Source organism: Centruroides vittatus, unplaced genomic scaffold (genome assembly GCF_030686945.1).
Source record: "Centruroides vittatus isolate TY-2023 unplaced genomic scaffold, ASM3068694v2 contig_301, whole genome shotgun sequence".
Lineage (NCBI taxonomy): Eukaryota > Metazoa > Arthropoda > Arachnida > Scorpiones > Buthidae > Centruroides > Centruroides vittatus.
The window spans coordinates 4,482,532-4,502,674 of NW_027121927.1; the positions used below are offsets into that span (position 1 = coordinate 4,482,532).

At 30.3% G+C, this 20,143-nt stretch overlaps 1 protein-coding gene across 1 annotated transcript; it reads left to right on the forward strand.

The window, feature by feature from the left end:
• The first annotated feature begins 713 nt into the window (after positions 1–713).
• On the forward strand, positions 714–14,634 carry LOC136972723 (pre-mRNA-splicing factor CWC22 homolog). Its single transcript, XM_067267331.1, has 5 exons — positions 714–798; positions 8,380–8,558; positions 10,197–10,458; positions 12,548–12,669; positions 14,461–14,634. The coding sequence occupies exons 1-5, from the start codon at positions 714–716 to the stop codon at positions 14,632–14,634; spliced, it is 822 nt and encodes a 273-aa protein (XP_067123432.1).
• Positions 14,635–20,143: the final 5,509 nt, after the last annotated feature.

Below are 20,143 nucleotides of genomic sequence, written 5' to 3' on the forward strand. Positions count from 1 at the left end.
CATGAGTGTCCTGCACTTATATTTTTGGTCCCTAATACCAAGAACACTGTGAAAGCTGAAAGATATTATTTTTTTATCTTTTACTACATTTATGCAATAAAAAGCGTTTGCTTAAATTTTTCTGTAATTTTTAGCTTCTTCTACTTTTAATTTTATACTGCGTATAGAACACTAAATTATCGAATTTCTTCTTGGTATAATATTTAATATTTTTGGGAATACTATAGATTACCACCTATGGAATTTCGGAACTTTGAGTATATATCTGAATTGGGTGGACCGAGACGAGTTCAACGATACCCTACTTTTGGACCGGAGACAAAAAAATAAGAAAGTTATCATACTTTTTTAATGTTTTCATGCAGACGACACCGTAGTTGCTAGTGCTGCCATCTCGCGGTAAAGTCTGCAAACAAATGTAAAAAAAGAGCACTCTGAAAGGCAAGAAATTGCATGAACAGTCGAACGACACTCCTTTTTTTCCTTTTGTTCAAGAACTACCGTGAATCAATAACTAGTAACGTTAAACAATCCGCGGTCTGCCGGCGGCTCCCCTCCCGGGGGGAGTCCGTCGGGAGCACGAACAGTCGAACGCCAGTTCCTTTTCCTTTTTTCTCAAGCATCGCGACTCCCGATCGCGATAGCGCGGTCGACTCGTAGTTCTAGCCGACCGCGAGCGATAGCGAGACTGAGGGGCCGTAGCCCCGAGGTCGATGAGCGTGAAGGTGTGCGAAAAGGACTTAACTCGAACTGCAGACGATCAGCGTGCTCGTGGATCAACATCTGCCTTTGTTGAAGGTATATATGGCCGACTTGCCGGACTGCCTGTTAAACACGCGATAGGCTTAGCGGAGAGAGTGACGCGACTCCCGATCATCGCGCGATCGCCGAAAGAAGTATGATAACTTTCTTATTTTTTGCCTCCGGCCAAAAAGTAGGGTACTGTTGAACTCGTCTTTGTCCCCTGAGTTCAAATATATATTCAAAGTCCTGAAATTCCATAGGTGGTAATCTATAGTACACCCATATTTTTAAAACTCTTTCTTCTCTGTGAGCACTAAGAGGGCCTCTTTTAACAAGCCTATTATGAGTTCGGCCAGGCCCACAATGGGGCGTGAGCCCATCCTATCACCCCGAGTGGTGATAGGATGGGCTGTATAATATTTAATTGCGAAGTGGATGAAAATTGAGTTACAAAGTTTTATCTAGGCCAGCAAACCTTTTTGAGTTCGTATGTCATATAGCAAGCATAATATCTTTAAGATGTTTATAGTGCCGAATATATCAAATAACGAAATTTAAAGAAATGAAATTAATGAACTTTAATTAGAATAATTTTTAAAAAGCTGATAGATAAAAATGATCAGGTGATAAACCGAAAAGATGACTGAAAAAAAAACAGATAATAAGCCAAAATAGTATGATAGGCCAAGAACAAATGTGCATAAAACACATGCAGAAAACTGAATCAGAAATCAGCTTTCAGTTCAGTTTCTGTTTACACTTTTATGCCAGAACACACATACGTAAAAATTCTGGCCGAATAGCAAACGTCACTGCCACTAACAGTGCTACATTTTATTATTATATTTTTTTCTCTCATATATCTATCTTTTTGTACCTTCCATTTTTCCTTTGCTATAATTTAGAAAATTTAATGAATAGACTTGTATTCCGAATTCAAATAAAGAACGTGTGATCTAAATACTAGGCCTACATATCGATTTTACTAGACCTACCTGTTATTTGAAATTTTGCACCTACAGCCATCTATAGACGTTGTTTAAATAGTGTCTTTATACATGACACTGGTGTGGTCGAACGGATTCAATAAACTCCTCTATTTCATTTATTTTTCGTTTTTTCGAGACCGTCACAATTATAGTGTTAACCCTCATTGCCGCCATTCGTTAGATACTACGTTCGCACACAATCCACGACTCACTTCGATCTCGATTTGCCTACAATCTGGATTGTGACTGTCGCCAGTCGAACGTCGTGCCGTTCGCACAGGTAACTCGCTTGAGAATAACCCGGCTATTGTAAGCGATGATAAAACTGGCATAACTACTCGGTAAGTCACAAACACCAACACACAAAATGGAAGTTTTGATTAGAAATAAATACTTTTTCTTGCCATATATCTAATAATAGACAGATGTCATCGTCTCTCCCAACATCTTTTTTATTTCTTTGCCGATAGCCGGACACGTGTTCTGTAGCCATCTTGTATTTTCTTGCGCGCGTGGGATTGTGGGATCTCTCTTATGACTGGATCTAGTTTCAAGAACTCTCTCCAGTCAATCGCGATTGAACGTCGTTTCAGTCGAGATTGAAACGGTCGAGAGTGTTCGCACCAATGCATAGTCGCTGACCTTGGTCACAATCTAGATTGAAATGCTCAGTGCGAACCGGGTATTAGGATAAAAACCATGTGTCTAGCTTGAGGTCACAGAAAAGACTTCTCTTTATTGGAGGAATTTTGATGTAAAAATTTTACAGCGTAAAAAGTAGAGATCTGCACTAGTCATTTTTCAGTTCTGTTTCAGCCAAAATTTCAGAAAAATTTTTACGTTTTCTGTTTTATGCTAGATTTTACGCCGAATTTTACGCATGTGTGTTCCTGGCCATACGTTACGCGGTCTACTGACGTTACGTAGCTACATGTAACGCCATCTGTTATCAGATTTTATTCACAAATTTTTAATTTTTCGCTAATTTTTTGCTAATTGCTAAAATTGTCTTAAAAGTCTAAAAAATGTATAGTCATTTGGAACACATATGTGTGCAAAGTTTCAACTAGATCAGAAACTGGGAAAATGAATGAAAATTGAGTTACTTTAGTTTAGTAAGTTAATAAAAAATGTATAAAAATAAGCGAAATTATAAATTATAAAGCAATGAAAAGCAAGATCTACATGCACGCAGTCACTCTAACCCCAGGGTGCAAAGAGTGCACCGCACCAGGGCGACGGCCGGATGGCCGAGGGTCATGGTGGCAGCCTACCTTGATCCTTGTCCCACTCTGGGGGACCCGGGGTCGAGTCCGCACGGTTCGAAAAATCTCCAGGAAACTTTTCGGGGGTGGTCCGACCGGATAGATCGGCCCTCGTTGCCGCCATTGTAAGAATAAAAAGCACGTGTCTACTTTGACGTCACAGAAAAGACGTTTCTTTATTGGAGGAATTTTGGCGTAAAAATTTTACGGCGTAAAAAGTAGAGACATGCTCTACTCTATTTTCAGTTCTGTTTCAGCCAAAATTTCAGAAAAATCTTTACGTTTTCTGTTTTATGCTAGATTTTACGCTGAATTTTACGCATGTGTGTTCCTGGCCTTAGTGCCCACAGGTCGAAAGAATATTGAAAAAACCGTATTGAAATTGCTGTAAACTATGTATTTGACTTAGATTTAGCCTACATTTGTTATTTGCGTTCTTTTTGCTTTCTGTCCTTTTTACTAACTGGATGTGTAGCCATATGCTAAATAAATGATGCTATTAAATTTTGGTGGTTAAAGGCGGGAGCAGATCTAGGTTTTTCGGGCCTAGGTTTTATTGAAGTCCAATGGGGCCCCATTTTTTGTTAGATTAAAAATCTTTAAATTGGGATTTAAAATTCATTTTTAATAACATCAAAATCAGAGTTGAAATATATTTATTTATGAAATGGTATTGAATTACAAACTTTATATCTTATATAAAAAAACATAAGAAATAAAGAAATATTATTAACAAAAACAATTCAATTTTTGCGAGCCCTTGACACTTGGGGGTCCAGGGTTTAAGCTCTATTAGTCCCTATGTAAGGCCACCAATAGCCAAGCGGGTCTGTCCGCTGAAAACTGGGAGTTCGGTCGTGGGTTCGAGCTCGCCCGGACGGGCTGGCCACGTGGATTTTTCCGAGTTTTCTCTACGTCTGTAACGCCTGAATAGGAGCCAGTTATCCTTAAAAGACCTCCCGGAAGGCATGATTTCCTACGTAACGACCATCATACACGCATACAACTACTATTGATATTACGTGACAATTACGTCACGCTAATGCCCAACTAGCTGATACAAGAGAGAGAGTCCTAATGTAGATCCGTCCCTGGTTAAAGGTCAACGGGTGGTGAGATAAGGAGATTGTATGCCATATCTCGAGTAGGGTCAGACGTAATAACGATTTTAATCGTTATTAGCATTTACAATTTTTTTTTAAACCCATCCCTACCCTCAAAATTAAGCTTTTTGCCATTTTATAATAGTGATTTATGTAAAAAACTTTTTAAATATTACGTCATAACAAAATAGCACCACATATCCAGTTTTAAATCTTGCCAGGAAAGTTATGAAAGTCGTAGCTAGATATTTTTTATATTCTTAATTAATTTTCGAAGGAAAAAATAAATTTTTGAAATAAATTAGTATAAAATAAACCAATAAGTATTTTTTTAACTTTTTGAACAACTGCAATGAGAATGGCATAACTCGATGGAAATACTTAAAATGTATATTCAACTGATTAGGATAACACGTATTTTTACATGAATTTGACGTTACCTACGAAAATATAATCATAGAGAATGACCCTAAATTGATGTAAAATCATGCATTAATTTATGCATCAATGCATGCAGTTATGACTCGACTCAGAAAAGCATAGCCATTTAGCTTGAATATTTGGTACCTTCATGCAGTAGCTTCTTTTCTTGAAAAAAGAAATTGTGGAATTTATAACTTTTCCTTTTAACAAAGATTTGTGTGAAACGCCAAAAAATTTAGACATATTTCATATGGAGCAAAAGGCATTAGAAAATGAAATTATAATTTTACAAACTGATTTAATCTTACAAGCCAGAAAATTTGAAGAAGATTTTTGGAAATACATCAACCGAGAAAAATAGCCCAGTATCACCGAATGTAGCGAATATATTTATACTTGTTTCGGAACTACATACCTGTGTGAATTGGCATTTTCATACTTAAAGTTAACGAAGACTAAACATCATTCTGTCCTGACTGATTCCCATATTGAAGACTCGTTATTATTATCTTCGTCAGGATATACACCTAATTATGACTCCTTGGTTAGAGACGTGCAAACTCAGTCCTTCTATTAATGTTAAGATAATAAAATAAATTCTAAATCTGTCTTTATCTGTAGCTAATTTGAATTAATAAATATTGTTAATAATTACTAATGATGTTTTAATTCCTCTAGACGTGAGTTTTTTGAACCGTTAAATAATTATGTTGATTTTTACGTAGGTAGATATACAGGGTGTTTTAGTACGAGGTGCACTCCCACCAACTATTGATAGATTAGCAAAAAATAAGTCTGAACCTTTATATCATTTTTCCATGATAAATTTTCCTGTCCCCCAAAAAAATCGCTAAAGTGAAATCTTAAAATCAAATTATCAGCCATACTGTGCATTTTTATAACAACTTTTTCATATTTCCGAACAAATAGTACCACAAATTTTACATTGCAATTAATAACAAAATTAAATTACATTTTAAGTTACTAAAAATCTATCTTGAAAAAGTGTCGAAAAATCGAATTTTTTAGGTACCGCCTGTACGGAAAGAACTCGTAGCTGCAAATATCAAAAGTTGGGTCTATAAGTTTATTTTCTTTATGAGCCTATACCTAGAAAGATTAATAAGTGATTTAAAAAATAAAAAATAGTTTTGAACATATATTTTGCTTATCTACCCATAGCACGCGGAAGTGCACCTCGTACTGAAACACAGTGTATAAACATAGTATGTATTTCACACCTCCCCTCCCCATTTAGACTATGCTTATGACAACAAGTCGATCGCGACATATTTTTAAGATAAAAAGTAGATCTCATGTACACAAAAGTTGGCCACCCCTGGTCTATTAGACTTGGTTGAGAACGCTTGTTAAATGAAAGCGAATCCCAGTAGCCAAAAAGGTGTTTATAGACTGATTTTGAATTATTTTGCTCAGATTGGTTTAGTTTATTGAATTCCTTTTCTATTTACAAATGAATCCTCATTATATTTAACAGCTGGAAACGCCTTCATTGAAATACGAGTGCAATCAATACCTCTTGCAATACGTAAAGAATCGCGTTTGGAGAGACGCGATGATCTCTCGAGACGTAAACAAATTATTATAATTATGAATAATAAGTAAACTTTTGGTATAAAATAGTTTTCGCAAGGTGTCCAGCATTTATCTAATCGCGTGCCGCGTAGTTTTCCAATGATATATTAACTGCTGTAACACTACGTTACGGGTTCTCGACCGAAACTAGACACGTCGAAATCAAAGTAAAGTTTGTTTAAATTGAAAATATACAATCAGATAAAAGCACAGTATGAGTTGTCAGAGTCTTTCCGCCAAAAAACCCGAAAACGTTCCCTCCTATCCTCCCGCTACGAGCATTCCAACCAAAATGCCAGCTTCTATTTTCCTTACAAAAGGCGCCCTAATATTCACAATAACTCTTAACAATACAATTTTAACAATCGTAGAAACGAGTTGTTTATCCGAAGCGATTATTGTCGGACGCAAATTTTTGAAGAGCGGATTAATTTTGAGAGAAAACGTTGTATAAGTAAGTTAAATTATCTTATTTTGTGTTTAATTACATTAGTTGTGTTATGGCAAGTCCTTAATTGAAATCAAAACAATGCTTCAATGCTGATTTTTGTGGCATAATTTAAAAAATTGAAGCCTGCCATTTATGACACTTATTTGTAAAAATTACTCTACTAATCAAATCTCCGATGCCTTTAATTGATAAAGAAACGTTATTTTTAATTATTGTAATTATTTTTACATTTCCGCTGTTATATATAATGGAGAGAAAGTACAGTGAGCGATGGAAAACGACTTTCCCCAACATTTTTACACTTTTTGAATTGGAGGAACTGTGAAACGTATAGAAATGAAAAAAAAAAACCTTAAATCTTCAAAAGTATTAATTCTGGTCAGAGTTTTACTAGGAACTTAGGCGTAAGACTAAGGGAGCATAGATATAACGAAAGAAAAGGGTCTAATGCTACAATTTTGTCACAAATGGCGCGAGCCCAAGGTTCTGAACTGAAGTGAGACGAGGCAACAATTATCAAACCTTTGTCTTCTCCAACTTTATCAATGACGGCGAAGATTGAAATATATAGATGTAGGCTACAAGAAGGCTGTTTAAATGCAAGAGATGCCGAGAGCCTGCCGTCAGCGTGGAAGTTCATGGTTAAAAAATTTACTAAAAACTCTGACCAGAATTAATACTTTTGAAGATTTATGTTATTTTATTTTGTTTAATTTTATACGTTCTTCCGTTTTCTCTTGAAAAAATTTTTAAAATTTTTGTTTTAAATTTTTTGATTTAAATTTTTGTATTCTATTCATGGAACGTATCTGTTTCATTTTCGTTTTCGACCTGAAGATGGCCTGTTAATCGAGCTGAAAACGTTTGTTTTTCAATTATATATATTTCTCGGCAACAAATAAGGTGTTTTGTTTCTGTTTATTTATTATGCTGAGTACTTTTGATACTCTAGTATATTAGTATTCACATATCTGCATATACAGTCACGTAACTTCCGACAAGATCATTGACACAGAGGATAGATACACTGTGTATTATTGAAACCTATGCTCGGGCCTTTATCCACAGCAGAGCCATAATCTGTGTAATAAAATTGTTTCCGCTGTCTCTCTGATAAAGTCTAGAAAAATCTATCCAAATAATTAAAAGCAAATTTCAAAAAATATAGTAAATCAAAGCACTGTTTAAAAATTGTAAGATCTTTGATCAATCATCCTGTCTTCGGTTGCTAATATATCTATCATTGACCCTGCAGTCAGATCTTTGATTTTGTTTGTTATTTAATTAAAATACTAAAATATCCATAGAATTAGTCTTTCAATTCGACTATCAAGAGACTATTTATACTCGAAATGTTTTAATTTTTTTCAATATTTTAACATTAGTAGTCAGTGACCAATGTCATACTGTAAGTCTTGATACCTAACAACATTTACCCTCATGGTTATACATAGTTACGCACAATGCATAATTATATAGAAATAATAAAGTAATGAATGTATTCAATATATATTTTATATATTGAATACAGATGTACGTTATTGAATACAATTATACGTTATTGAATACAATAACGTGAAACTCTTTCAAATATTTGACTACTTATTTACTGAATTTATTCACGTTATTTCTGCCTTTTTGATGTTATACAAAACTAGGTTTTGATTTCAAGCTTAATAATGATTAAACTACTAATTTTGATTTAAGAGGTTGTTACAGACTGAAACACAGATTGCGTTTTTATTATATAAAACATAAAACTTTATAATAAAGATATGTAATTTTTATTGTAAATTTTCATATTTCAGTGGCTGAAGTATACGTTCAAAAAGATAATAATAGTAAAATGTCAAGAATTGAACTGAGACGAGTGTCTAAAATTTATAAGAAAGAGTCAGTAACAGAAATTCTTGAAGAGAACAAATCAAAAATCAAAAAAAGTGTGACTACGGAAACATATTCCGTAATTTCTAATGAATTTTCTGTTGTAAGTTTAAAGTTAATTTAATTATTTTTCAATTTTTCTATCATTTGAAAGTTGAGTAATACAAACCTGATAAATACAACATTGTTATATTAATACCAAAATATGCATATATATTTATTTATTCAGCACAATGAAGTGCAATTGATTTTGATCTGGGAATAGAATATTATCACATATTTTGATTCCAAGTCATAAATTAGAAAGACAATATCATTTTGCAATTAAATAATTAAAAGTATACTCTCTTTGATAGATTTAAATAATTAATTTTACGTCATATCTCTGATGTGAATGAAAATATCCACGATAAAAATTGTTGTTTTTGAAAAGTTATAATGCGAAACGACATTCTTGTGTTTATAAATGTGTACAGATTGCAGATAATTCAACAGACAGGCAAACAATGACAACGACCAAAGTTCATCGTGACATAGTTACAATGCAAAGCGGCAATACTTTTGTCAGTTTTTTTTAATTTAAAAAAATGACACAACTCTCGGTCTAGCCCAGACCCCATATATAGTTAATCGACACTTCGGCTCTCTAAGGTTCTCTTAGGGTGGTCTCGGTTCTCATCTATCTAACTCCGTTCCCGAGATTAGCGAAGAACAGTCAAACAGCCAGACCAACGACAGTGCAAATGTATAGTTACAATTTCAAAATTGCTGTTCAGTTAATATACACTTGGGGTGCAAAAGTAGGTATATGTTACTATCGAAAAACATACAGGAAGAAAATAGGAAGAAAAAACATATACATGGCGGTTATAATTAAAGTTGCCCAACTCAGACCTGTCTAGAGCCCATTCTCTTGAAAGTATTTTGATGAAACTTGGTATATGTGGTATATAGACCACGGAGAAAAGAAAAATGCAAAGAAATTTAGTTCGAATTTTTACAACTAGTTGAAAAAATGGCGCATGAAGAACAGTAAAAACAAACTGGAAACAAGCAGATTTTTATTCACAACATTTGTTCAATGTGCAATCCATCACATGTTCAAAACGCTTTACAATGCTGTAAGATGTTTTGAACACGTGATTGATGCAAATGGATTGCACAGTAAACAAATGTTGTGAATAAAAATCTTTTGTGTGTTTTCATTTTGTATTTCTTGTTCTCTATGCGCAATTTTTTCACTTAGTGGTAAAAATTCAAACTAAATTCTTTTGCATTTTTTTCCCTGTGTCCATATAACATATATACCAAGTTTCATCAAAATACGTTCATAAGAACGGGATTTAGACAGGTCTAAGTAGGGCAACTTTAATTAGAACTACCTTGTATTTTTATGTACAAATTAAATCACAAATAAGGAATACGAACTAATATAAGATTGTAAGAATAATAATAATGAACAACAAACATTTGTATTTCTCAGATTTTCAACTGCATACCTATATTTGCACCCCCTCCGTATTATTGTCAATGAAGTCTTAATGTTTTCATTATCACTCTGCGTTAATGTACAATAAAGGACAATTTGAGCAATATTTTTCCAATTGTCAATTACAACCACTTTTTGAAGCTGCCTGTCATCGCGTTATTAAATTCGTTCAGCAATTACTAAAAATATAACTGTCGAATATTATTAATCAAATTTAATATTTAATAAATGTATTTAAAACTTTTTTTTCAGAGTTCTGCCGAAAATTCGCATGAAAGTGTTTCTTCGACGTCAGCATCAATTGTCAATACAAATATCGAACGTCGTCATTTATTCAAAAAATTTATGATAGTAAAAAAGTTTTCTTCAATAAGAGAAGTCAATTACAAAGAGGATGAAACAAGCCTTCTAGACGACTATTCATCAGAAACTCGTGATAGTGAATTGGGGGCTACATCAAGATATTGTACAAAAACGATTGACGAAATCATGAACGAAAATGCTGATGAAATTGGTACGATGATAAGTTATTGCTTTTATAATACAACGTCTTTCAATTTCTCTTATAATTAAACAGTAAGAAAAGTTTTCGAATCGTCTGTATAAAAATTTTAACATAAAATTAGATAAGTTTGTTAGTATTAACATTAAAATTTGGTAATTAATGTTTCTTGCATTGATAATGAAATTAGAGTGGAAGAATACTTTAGAATTTATTTTACTTAAGCAGAAGTTTCTTTTTTGAATGAAAAGTACTTTAATGTTTGTTGTATCTGTTTAATTAAAATTCTAATTTTGTCACACATTCTATCACTCTGTGCACTTTGTCATTCTTGAATTGCGGATTAGTATTCGAAATCATTTATATCTTGTGTTCACTGCAGACGGATAATGTAACTGTATGTTTCAGAAGCGTGATCGTTTTTGTATAATTTATAGTTAATGGCCGCTTTATATTTTTTACACAAAAAAGAAGGCAACATACACACTAAACGTACCATATTATATTTTTCAGAAAGATTAACAAACAAAATAAAGAAAGACCTACAAACGACGAAGAAGTTGTTTAAGCCGGAAAAAGTCGTTGATAATATTGACTCATGTTCCAAAATTTCTGATGAATTTTCTGTTGTGAGTTTTAAGTTAATTTAATTATTTTTCAATTTTTTATCATTTGAAAATTGAGTAATACAAATCTGATAAATACATCATTGTTATATTAATACCAAAATCTACATATATATTTTTATATTTATTTATTCAGCACAGTGGAGTGCAATTGATAGGACACAAAGAGCTTATTACATTCTTTATTTATTCATTGATGGGCGTTTCGGGTTCTTTTATCTCTTTTCAGTCAGCCTTTAATTCTTTTTCTCTTATGCATAAAACTGTAAAAAGCGAATCAATTGCACTCCATTGTGCTGAATAAATAAAGTAAATAAGAAAACACAATTTAAAGTAAGAGAAAGAAACATATTTATTTTATGTAAGTTCACTTCATACTATTTATTTATGAAGTTGTTCCTTGTTTAGTTTTTAAAATTGATAGATTCGTTTCACACAGAATATTTGAACTATTATTGCTTATATTAATGATACTACGTTTAGAAATAATTGCTTTCATTTGATCTGGGAATAGAATATTATCACATATTTTGATTCCAAGTCATAAATTAGAAAGACAATATCATTTTGCAATTAAATAATTAAAAGTATACTCTCTTTGATAGATTTAAATAATTAATTTTACATCATATCTCTGATGTGAATGAAAATATCCACGATAAAAATTGTTGTTTTTGAAAAGTTATAATGCGAAAAGACATTCTTGTGTTTGTAAATGTGTAAGATTGCAGATAATTCAACAGACAGGCAAACAATGACAACGACCAAAATTTATCGTGACATAGTTACAATGCAAAGCGGCAATACTTTTGTCAGTTTTTTTTTAATTTAAAAAAATAACACCACTATCGATCTAGCCCGGACCCCGTATATAGTTAATCGACACTTCGGCTCTCTAAGGTTCTCTTAGGGTGGTCTGGTTCTCATCTCTCTAACTGCGTTATCGAGATTAGCAAAGAACACTCAAGCAGCCAGACCAACTACAGTGCAAATGTATAGTTACAGTTTCAAGTCCAATGAATATACCCTTGGAGTGCAAAAGTAGGTATATGTGATTATGAAAAACATACAGGGAGAAAATAGGAAGAAAAACATATATTTTTATGTAGAAATTAAATCAAAAATTAGGAACACGAACTAATAAATGATTATAAGAATAATAATAAATGAACACCAAACATTTGTATTTCTTATATTATCAACTGTATACCTACTAAATCATACCCTCCATCTCATGTTTAATGAAGTCTTAATGTTCTCAATATTACTCTGCGATATCCACAATAAAGGACAATTTGAGCAGTATTTTTCCAATTGTTCATTACAACCACTTTTTGAAACTGCCTGTCAACGCGTTATTAAATTCGTTCAGCAATTACTAAAAATATAACTGTTGATTATTATGAATCAAATTTAATATTTAATAAATATTTAAAATTTTTTTTAGAATTCTGCAAAAAGTTCAAATTTTCAAGTTGAAAAACAAATTGAAAAAGATATGAACAAGTTAAAAAGTTTTTCTATGCCAGAAGAAGTGGCATATAATAATGAGAGATTTCTGCCAAAAAAAGAGTTCAGTCGAAAATCTGATAAAGAGGTTAGAAAATATTTTCCTGTTTAACCTTTTTCTAGGTTAAATTTATTTTTATTTATTTATTTATTTATTATTCTGGTACAAAGACCCTGTTGTGGGGATAAAACAAAAAACAAAACATAAGCATACATAATCTTACACAACAATATAAACAAATTTCACAGATATATTCACTAATTGTAATAACCTAATAACAAAATTACAAAAATTCATAAATTATTAATATCATTTCTAAACTGAATTCAAATCAGAAAACAAAAGACTTAAAGAACTACATGGGAGAACTATCCGAAAGCAAATTAACAACCAACTAGGTTAAAAAAAAGCTTTCCTATAAGAAAGGAAAAACAACAGTTTAAATCACTTATTAAAAAAAAATCGGATAGTCTCCCAAGCAGTCCAAGCAACCACAGGTTAAATAGTAGGCAGGCCACGCCCCAAGACGAAATTTACATAAAATAATCACTACTTGCTTTAAGCCTAAAAACAATTTTTAAAATAATTAAATGAAAAATAAATAATCCCAAAAGTCTCCTCGCGGAATTTTGACAAAAAAGTACAAACAGCGATAATATGAAACGCATCCAATGGCGAGTCAGCTGCCCCACATAAGCAAATGTCTCTTCTGTAATTACATAAAAAACTTAATGAATTACATCTGCTTGCATTAATATGCCCATAACATTAGAAGAAAAATTACTATTATAAATAGAACAATCAAAAAAGGTTTTATTCAAACTTTTATACTACTCACAATAAAATCTTAATAACATACCGCTATTCAACTTCAAAACATAGTTATCAAAATTATTTAACTTTAATAAATAAACACCGTTAACAACTTGTAACAAATTACCAAAATCGATTTCGTTCCTTGAACAATTAGCTAAGCAATGCTTCGACCAAGGTAACTCAACTTGTTTCAAAACAATACGCAAACAAATCTTACTAAGACTTTCTTCGTTTAAACTCAACGTTCTAAAAATCCAATTAACACATTTGTTCAAAGTCAAACAAGATAAAGGAATCAATGAATATTCCATAGACACTAGATAACCAGGAGTACACTTTGGAAGCCCGTACATTCTCTCAATAAAAGTGACTAATACTGTATCCAAGCTCTCCGCCTGAAACCCCCACACCTCGGAAGCATAACAAAGAGATGAACCCACCACGGCATTAAAAACCTTAACCGATCCTTCAAATTACACAACTTAGCAAACTGACACATATGAATAACTTTGTCCGTTTTTATCTCGGCATTAACTTTACAAGACCTCACATGAGTATTAAAATAACCATTACTTTTAAAAATTACTCCTAAATACTTATATTGTGATACAACAGAAATTGGAACACCTCAGAACCACCATTTGTCAGCCTTAGAAGCCTTACTACCATTTCGACAAACCACAATTTTAGATGTGGCAAGATTCAATTGTAAAATAAGGAATACGACTAACAATCAAAAATAAGGAACACGAACTAATAAATGATTATAAAAATGATAATAATGAACAACATACATTTGTATTTGTCAGATTTTCAACTGTATACTTACATTTACACCCCTCCGTATTATTGTCAATGAGGTTTTAATGTTTTCATTATTACTATGCGATATTCACAATAAAAGACAATTTGAGCAATATTTTTCCAATTGTCAATTGCAACCACTTTTTGCAGCTGCTTGTCATCGCGTTATTAAATTCGATCAGCAATTACTAAAAATATAACTGTTGATTATTATGAATCAAATTTAATATTTAATAAATATATTTAAATTTTTTTTAGAATTCTGCAGAAAATTCAAATCATCAAGTTGATGAAGAAATAGAAAAAAATATGAAAAAGTTAAGAAGTTTTTTTATGCCAGAAGAAGTGGCATATAATTATAGGAGATCTCTGCCAAAAAAAGAGTTCACTCCAAAATCTGAGAAACAGGTTAGAAAATATTTTCCTGTTTAACCTTTGTCTAAATTAAATTAAACACATGTTATCATCTAATGTTAATTTGTCCGCTTAGAAGCTTTACTACCATTTCGAAAGACCACAATTTTAGATGTGGCAAGATTCAATTGTAAAATAAGAAACACGAACTAATAAATGATTATAAAAATGATAATAATGAACAACATACATTTGTATTTGTCAGATTTTCAACTGTATACTTATATTTACACCCCTCCGTATTATTGTCAATGAGGTTTTAATGTTTTCATTATTACTATGCGATATTCACAATAAAAGACAATTTGAGCAATATTTTTCCAATTGTCAATTGCAACCACTTTTTGCAGCTGCTTGTCATCGCGTTATTAAATTCGATCAGCAATTACTAAAAATATAACTGTTGATTATTACGAATCAAATTTAATATTTAATAAATATATTTAATTTTTTTTAGAATTCTGCAGGAAGTTCAAATGATCAAGTTGATGAAGAAATAAACAAAGGCATGAAAAAGTTAAGAAGTTTTTTTATGCCAGAAGAAATGGCATATAATAATGAGAGTATTTTGCCAAAACAAGAGTTCTCTCAAAAATCTGAGGAAGAGGTTAGAAAATATTTTTTTGTTTAACCTTTGTCTAAATTGAATTAAACATGTGTTATCATCTCATGGTAAACTCTTATTCATGACCACATTTCATTTTTACTTTATCTTATTTTGAATTAATTGTTTTGAATTAAGTCATTAAATTATTTCATTTTTTTTCTTAATATTTATTAAAAGTCAGTTATTATTTTATTATTCATTTTGTTTATTTTTATTTAATTCATTGGGATATAGTTTATATTACTTTACTGATTATAAATTTTTCATATTAATTAAAATGTAATATTTCCAAAATTTTTTAAATGAATATTAATATTTTCGACTTATAAAATTACTTTTCACTTTTTTCAGAAACCAACGAAATGCCTGGATTTGTTCCAGTTCTACTTCCACAGAATTTTAAGTTTTTTCTGTCGCAAGAAATCAAAAGTCTAACTTATTGAAAATGGAAGTGGAAGATTTTGGATATGTCTATTATTTATTTGTTTCCAATTTCTTTAGTTTTCCTTTTTATTTGAAAAATCAAAGCAAAGTTTTAATTTCTTTCCTTCTTTTTCTTATTAGAAAAAACAAAACAAGTTTTAATTTTTCTTTTTCTTATTTGAAAAAACACAAAAAAGATTAGTTTTAGTTCTTCTTTTTCTTATTTGAAAAACACAAAAAAAGATTAGTTTTAGTTTTTCTTTTTCTTATTTGAAAAAACACAAAAAAGATTAGTTTTAGTTCTTCTTTTTCTGATTTGAAAAAACACAAAAAAAATTAGTTTTAGTTCTTCTTTTTCTTATTTGAAAAAACACAAAAAAAGATTAGTTTTAGTTCTTCTTTTTCTTATTTGAAAAAACACAAAAAAGATTAGTTTTAGTTCTTCTTTTTCTTATTTGAAAAAACACAAAAAAAGATTAGTTTTAGTCTTCTTTTTCTTATTTGAAAAAACACAAAAAAGATTAGTTTTAGTTTCTTATTCTTATTTGAAAAAACACAAAAAAAGATTAGTTTTAGTTCTTTTTCTTATTTGAAAAAACAAAAAAAGATTAGTTTTAGTTTCTTTTTCTTATTTGAAAAAACACAAAAAAGATTAGTTTTAGTTTTTTATTCTTATTTGAAAAAACACAAAAAAGATTAGTTTTAGTTTCTTATTCTTATTTGAAAAAACACAAAAAAGATTAGTTTTAGTTCTTCTTTTTCTTATTTGAAAAAACACAAAAAAGATTAGTTTTAGTTTCTTATTCTTATTGAAAAAACACAAAAAAGATTAGTTTTAGTTTTTTATTCTTATTTAAAAAACACAAAAAACATTAGTTTTAGTTTTTCTTTTTGTTTATTATTTGAAAAAACAAAAAAATTAGTTTTAGTTTTTTATTCTTATTTTAAAAAACACAAAAAAGATTAGTTTTAGTTTTCTTTTTGTTTATTATTTGAAAAAACACAAAAAAGATTAGTTTTCAGTTTTTTTTCTTATTTAAAAAAACAAAAAAATTAGTTTTAGTTTTTTATTCTTATTTAAAAAAACAAAAAAATTAGTTTTAGTTTTTTATTCTTATTTAAAAAACACAAAAAAAGATTAGTTTTAGTTTTCTTTTTGTTTATTATTTGAAAAAACACAAAAAAGATTAGTTTTAGTTTTTATTCTTATTTGAAAAAATACAAAAAATTAGTTTTAGTTTTTTATTCTTATTTAAAAAACACAAAAAAATTAGTTTTAGTTTTTTATTCTTATTTGAAAAAACACAAAAAAATTAGTTTTAGTTTTTCTTTTTGTTTATTATTTGAAAAAACAAAAAAAAAGATTAGTTTTGGTTTTAGTTTTAGTTTTTCTTTTTCTTATTTAAAAAACACAAAAAATTAGTTATAGTTTTTTATTCTTATTTAAAAAACCCAAAAAAATTAGTTTTAGTTTTTCTTTTTGTTTATTATTTGAAAAAAACAAAAAAATTAGTTTTAGTTTTTTATTCTTATTTAAAAAAAACACAAAAAAAATTAGTTTTAGTTTTTCTTTTTGTTTATTATTTGAAAAAACAAAAAAAAAGATTAGTTTTGGTTTTAGTTTTAGTTTTTCTTTTTCTTATTTAAAAAACACAAAAAAATTAGTTTTAGTTTTTATTCTTATTTGAAAAAACAAAAAAAGTTTTAATTTCTTTCTTTCTTTTTTTCATTTGAAAAAAAAATTTAATTTTTTCTTTTTTTATTTTTATTTGAAAGAACAAAAAAATAGTTTTTCTTTGAAAAAAGTTTTAACTTCTATGTTTTTCGTTTTTCTTTTGTTTGAAAAAAAATCAAAGTTCGGTTTTTAAAAAGAAGTTTTTACTTCAATTTTTTTACGTTTATTACAAAATAAGTTTTCACTTCTATGCTTTTATTTATGTAATACAATAGAATATGGAACTGTTATTCATAAAAAAAATGTATTATTAATTTAATAAATAAATTTTTATAATTTATCTGCATACATTATCAGTATATTTTATTACTTTTAACTTTGATATTCTTGCTAATAAAATCAATGCTTCGATAATTTAATAAACACACAATACAATTTAATAAACATACAATACAAATATAATATAACGTTTTAGTCGATTGTAGGGAAAAGAAGTGCCCCGTTTGTTTCCCTCTGCAGGCGCCCCTGTACAGTACATAGTTAAAACTTATTGTACTTGAAAGCTTTTTCTTTCACTATGTTTTATATTCCACCTTCTGGCATATAAAATCATTGTCTATGTGAAAGTTTCTTATTACATTAGCAGTAGTGCTATGTCATTTAATGAGTTAATTAAAATGAATTAATAAAAATGAATTAGTTCTATCTTGAGGAAACCGTGTTTTGTATTTTCTTTTCTTTTCTTTTCTTTCGAAGACACAATGTAGTGACGTAAACTTAAACACTGGGCGAATTTTTCATCCTTTTTATTCGGTTGGTTCTCTTAGGTGATGATATTCGCCCTAAATTATTATTATCGAAACGGCGAATATCATCACCTAAGAGAACCAACCGAATAAAAAGGATGAAAAATTCGCCCAGTGTTTAAGTTTACGTCACTACATTGTGTCTTCGAAAGAAAAGAAAAGAAAAGAAAATACAAAACACGGTTTCCTCAAGATAGAACTAAATTATTATTATCGAAACGGCGAATATCATCACCTAAGAGAACCAACCGAATAAAAAGGATGAAAAATTCGCCCAGTGTTTAAGTTTACGTCACTACATTGTGTCTTCGAAAGAGAAAGAAGAAAAAGAAGGAAGAAAAGAAAAGAAAAAAAAATGAATTAATTAAATTGTAATAATATAACTTTCCCGATTAATCAAACGTTGTCCACTTATACGAGTTGCCATAATACATTTTTTTATCTCTTGTATTATTTTATTATTTTAAACAAATCACGTAATAAGTTTTTATCAAATTTTATTTTTTTATTGCCGAGGAAAAAACGGAATTCATCTCGTTTCCAAATATCTTTTGATATTAATTTATCGAAAGATTAGGACGTAGGAGAAGTAATATAAACAATGAATTAATGTTTTTCTCGTGTTACAGAATCTTACTCTAAGCGTTACTCTCACCCAATAAAAACGGGTTACCTGGAAGGTGATCCGTGGCCGCGCCACCGCCGTGGCTACATATCCAATTCCTTACATCGGGGTCATAACAAGTTATGTCGTTAAATCGATAAATACTAACAGTAAGGTTTCTTTTTCTCTATAAAACCGTCGATATCGCGAGGCTGATTCAATATCCGGTTTGAAAAACAACGGGAGATAAAGGCGGAATTTCTGTGGAAAATTCCCTTTGCTGTCAGATTAAGATTATTACGTTATTTCCTACTTTTAACTTTTCTATTATGTTCTATTATAGTATTTGATTTATATTTACAAAGGTTATATTACGTAAAAGTTTGACATCGAGTGACCAATGTAACGCATTTTAAAAATTCTTTAAACCGCGAACACTAGATTCCCGGAGCGGTTCTGAGCTGTTAGCCGCCTGCCTGCTAGATATTTGGCCACCCTCGCCCGATTATGTGAATCATGAGTAGTCTAGATTTATAACTTAACCCGACCGATAGGAGTTTACTGGTATGTTTTTATGATAGTACTGTATAGTTGACAGGAGTTTTAAAAAATCCATTTGATATATTTATTCTGCGTTTATTCTGCTCTCCCATCTTATATTACTTACGGATTTCAATGTTAAACCAGTGATATTACGATTTAGTATGTCCCATCTGTAAGGGGATGCAGAAAAAACGTGTACAATTCTTGTATAATGTTAAAAAATTAACTGTTACTTTGGCATCATCATTTACAACCAAATTTAATAAATGAGACGTACAAGATACAATAAAAGCTCTAGAATTTATTTTCCTTAAATTTACAATTTATGTATCCGTTGTCATAAAAATTTACCTTTCCACCGTTTTCCCAGGACTACAGATATTCAAGTACAAAATAACTGGTTTCGACTTATTTCTACTTAATTTCTACTAAGAAGTAATTAAATAATTAAGAGATTAGGGAATTGGGGACATAAATAAAACCCTGCTGAAAGAGCCAGAATTTTACTTAAACAAAAGCTTAACCGAACCAATCTCTAGCCAAGTACAGTGGGGACTGATTTCTTCGTAATATTAGATAATAAAGACAGAAATTTCTCCAGTTCAATGAGACTGACTAAAAAGTTGTAAATTTTGAAAATTTTCGTGGACACTGGTCCTAAAACGGATTAGTTAGAAAACAAATGATGGACAACCTACTTAGTATTAAGTTTAACAAATTTAGATTTTTACAGCTATGGTGAGAAACGTTTAAAATTTACAACAACCCTGTCGCGTTCTTTGAGGTATATTAGTGATGTGACAAAAGAGGCATTTGACATTAACCGGTATCGGCACCCTCGGGATTTGGCATGCATGCATATGCACTGC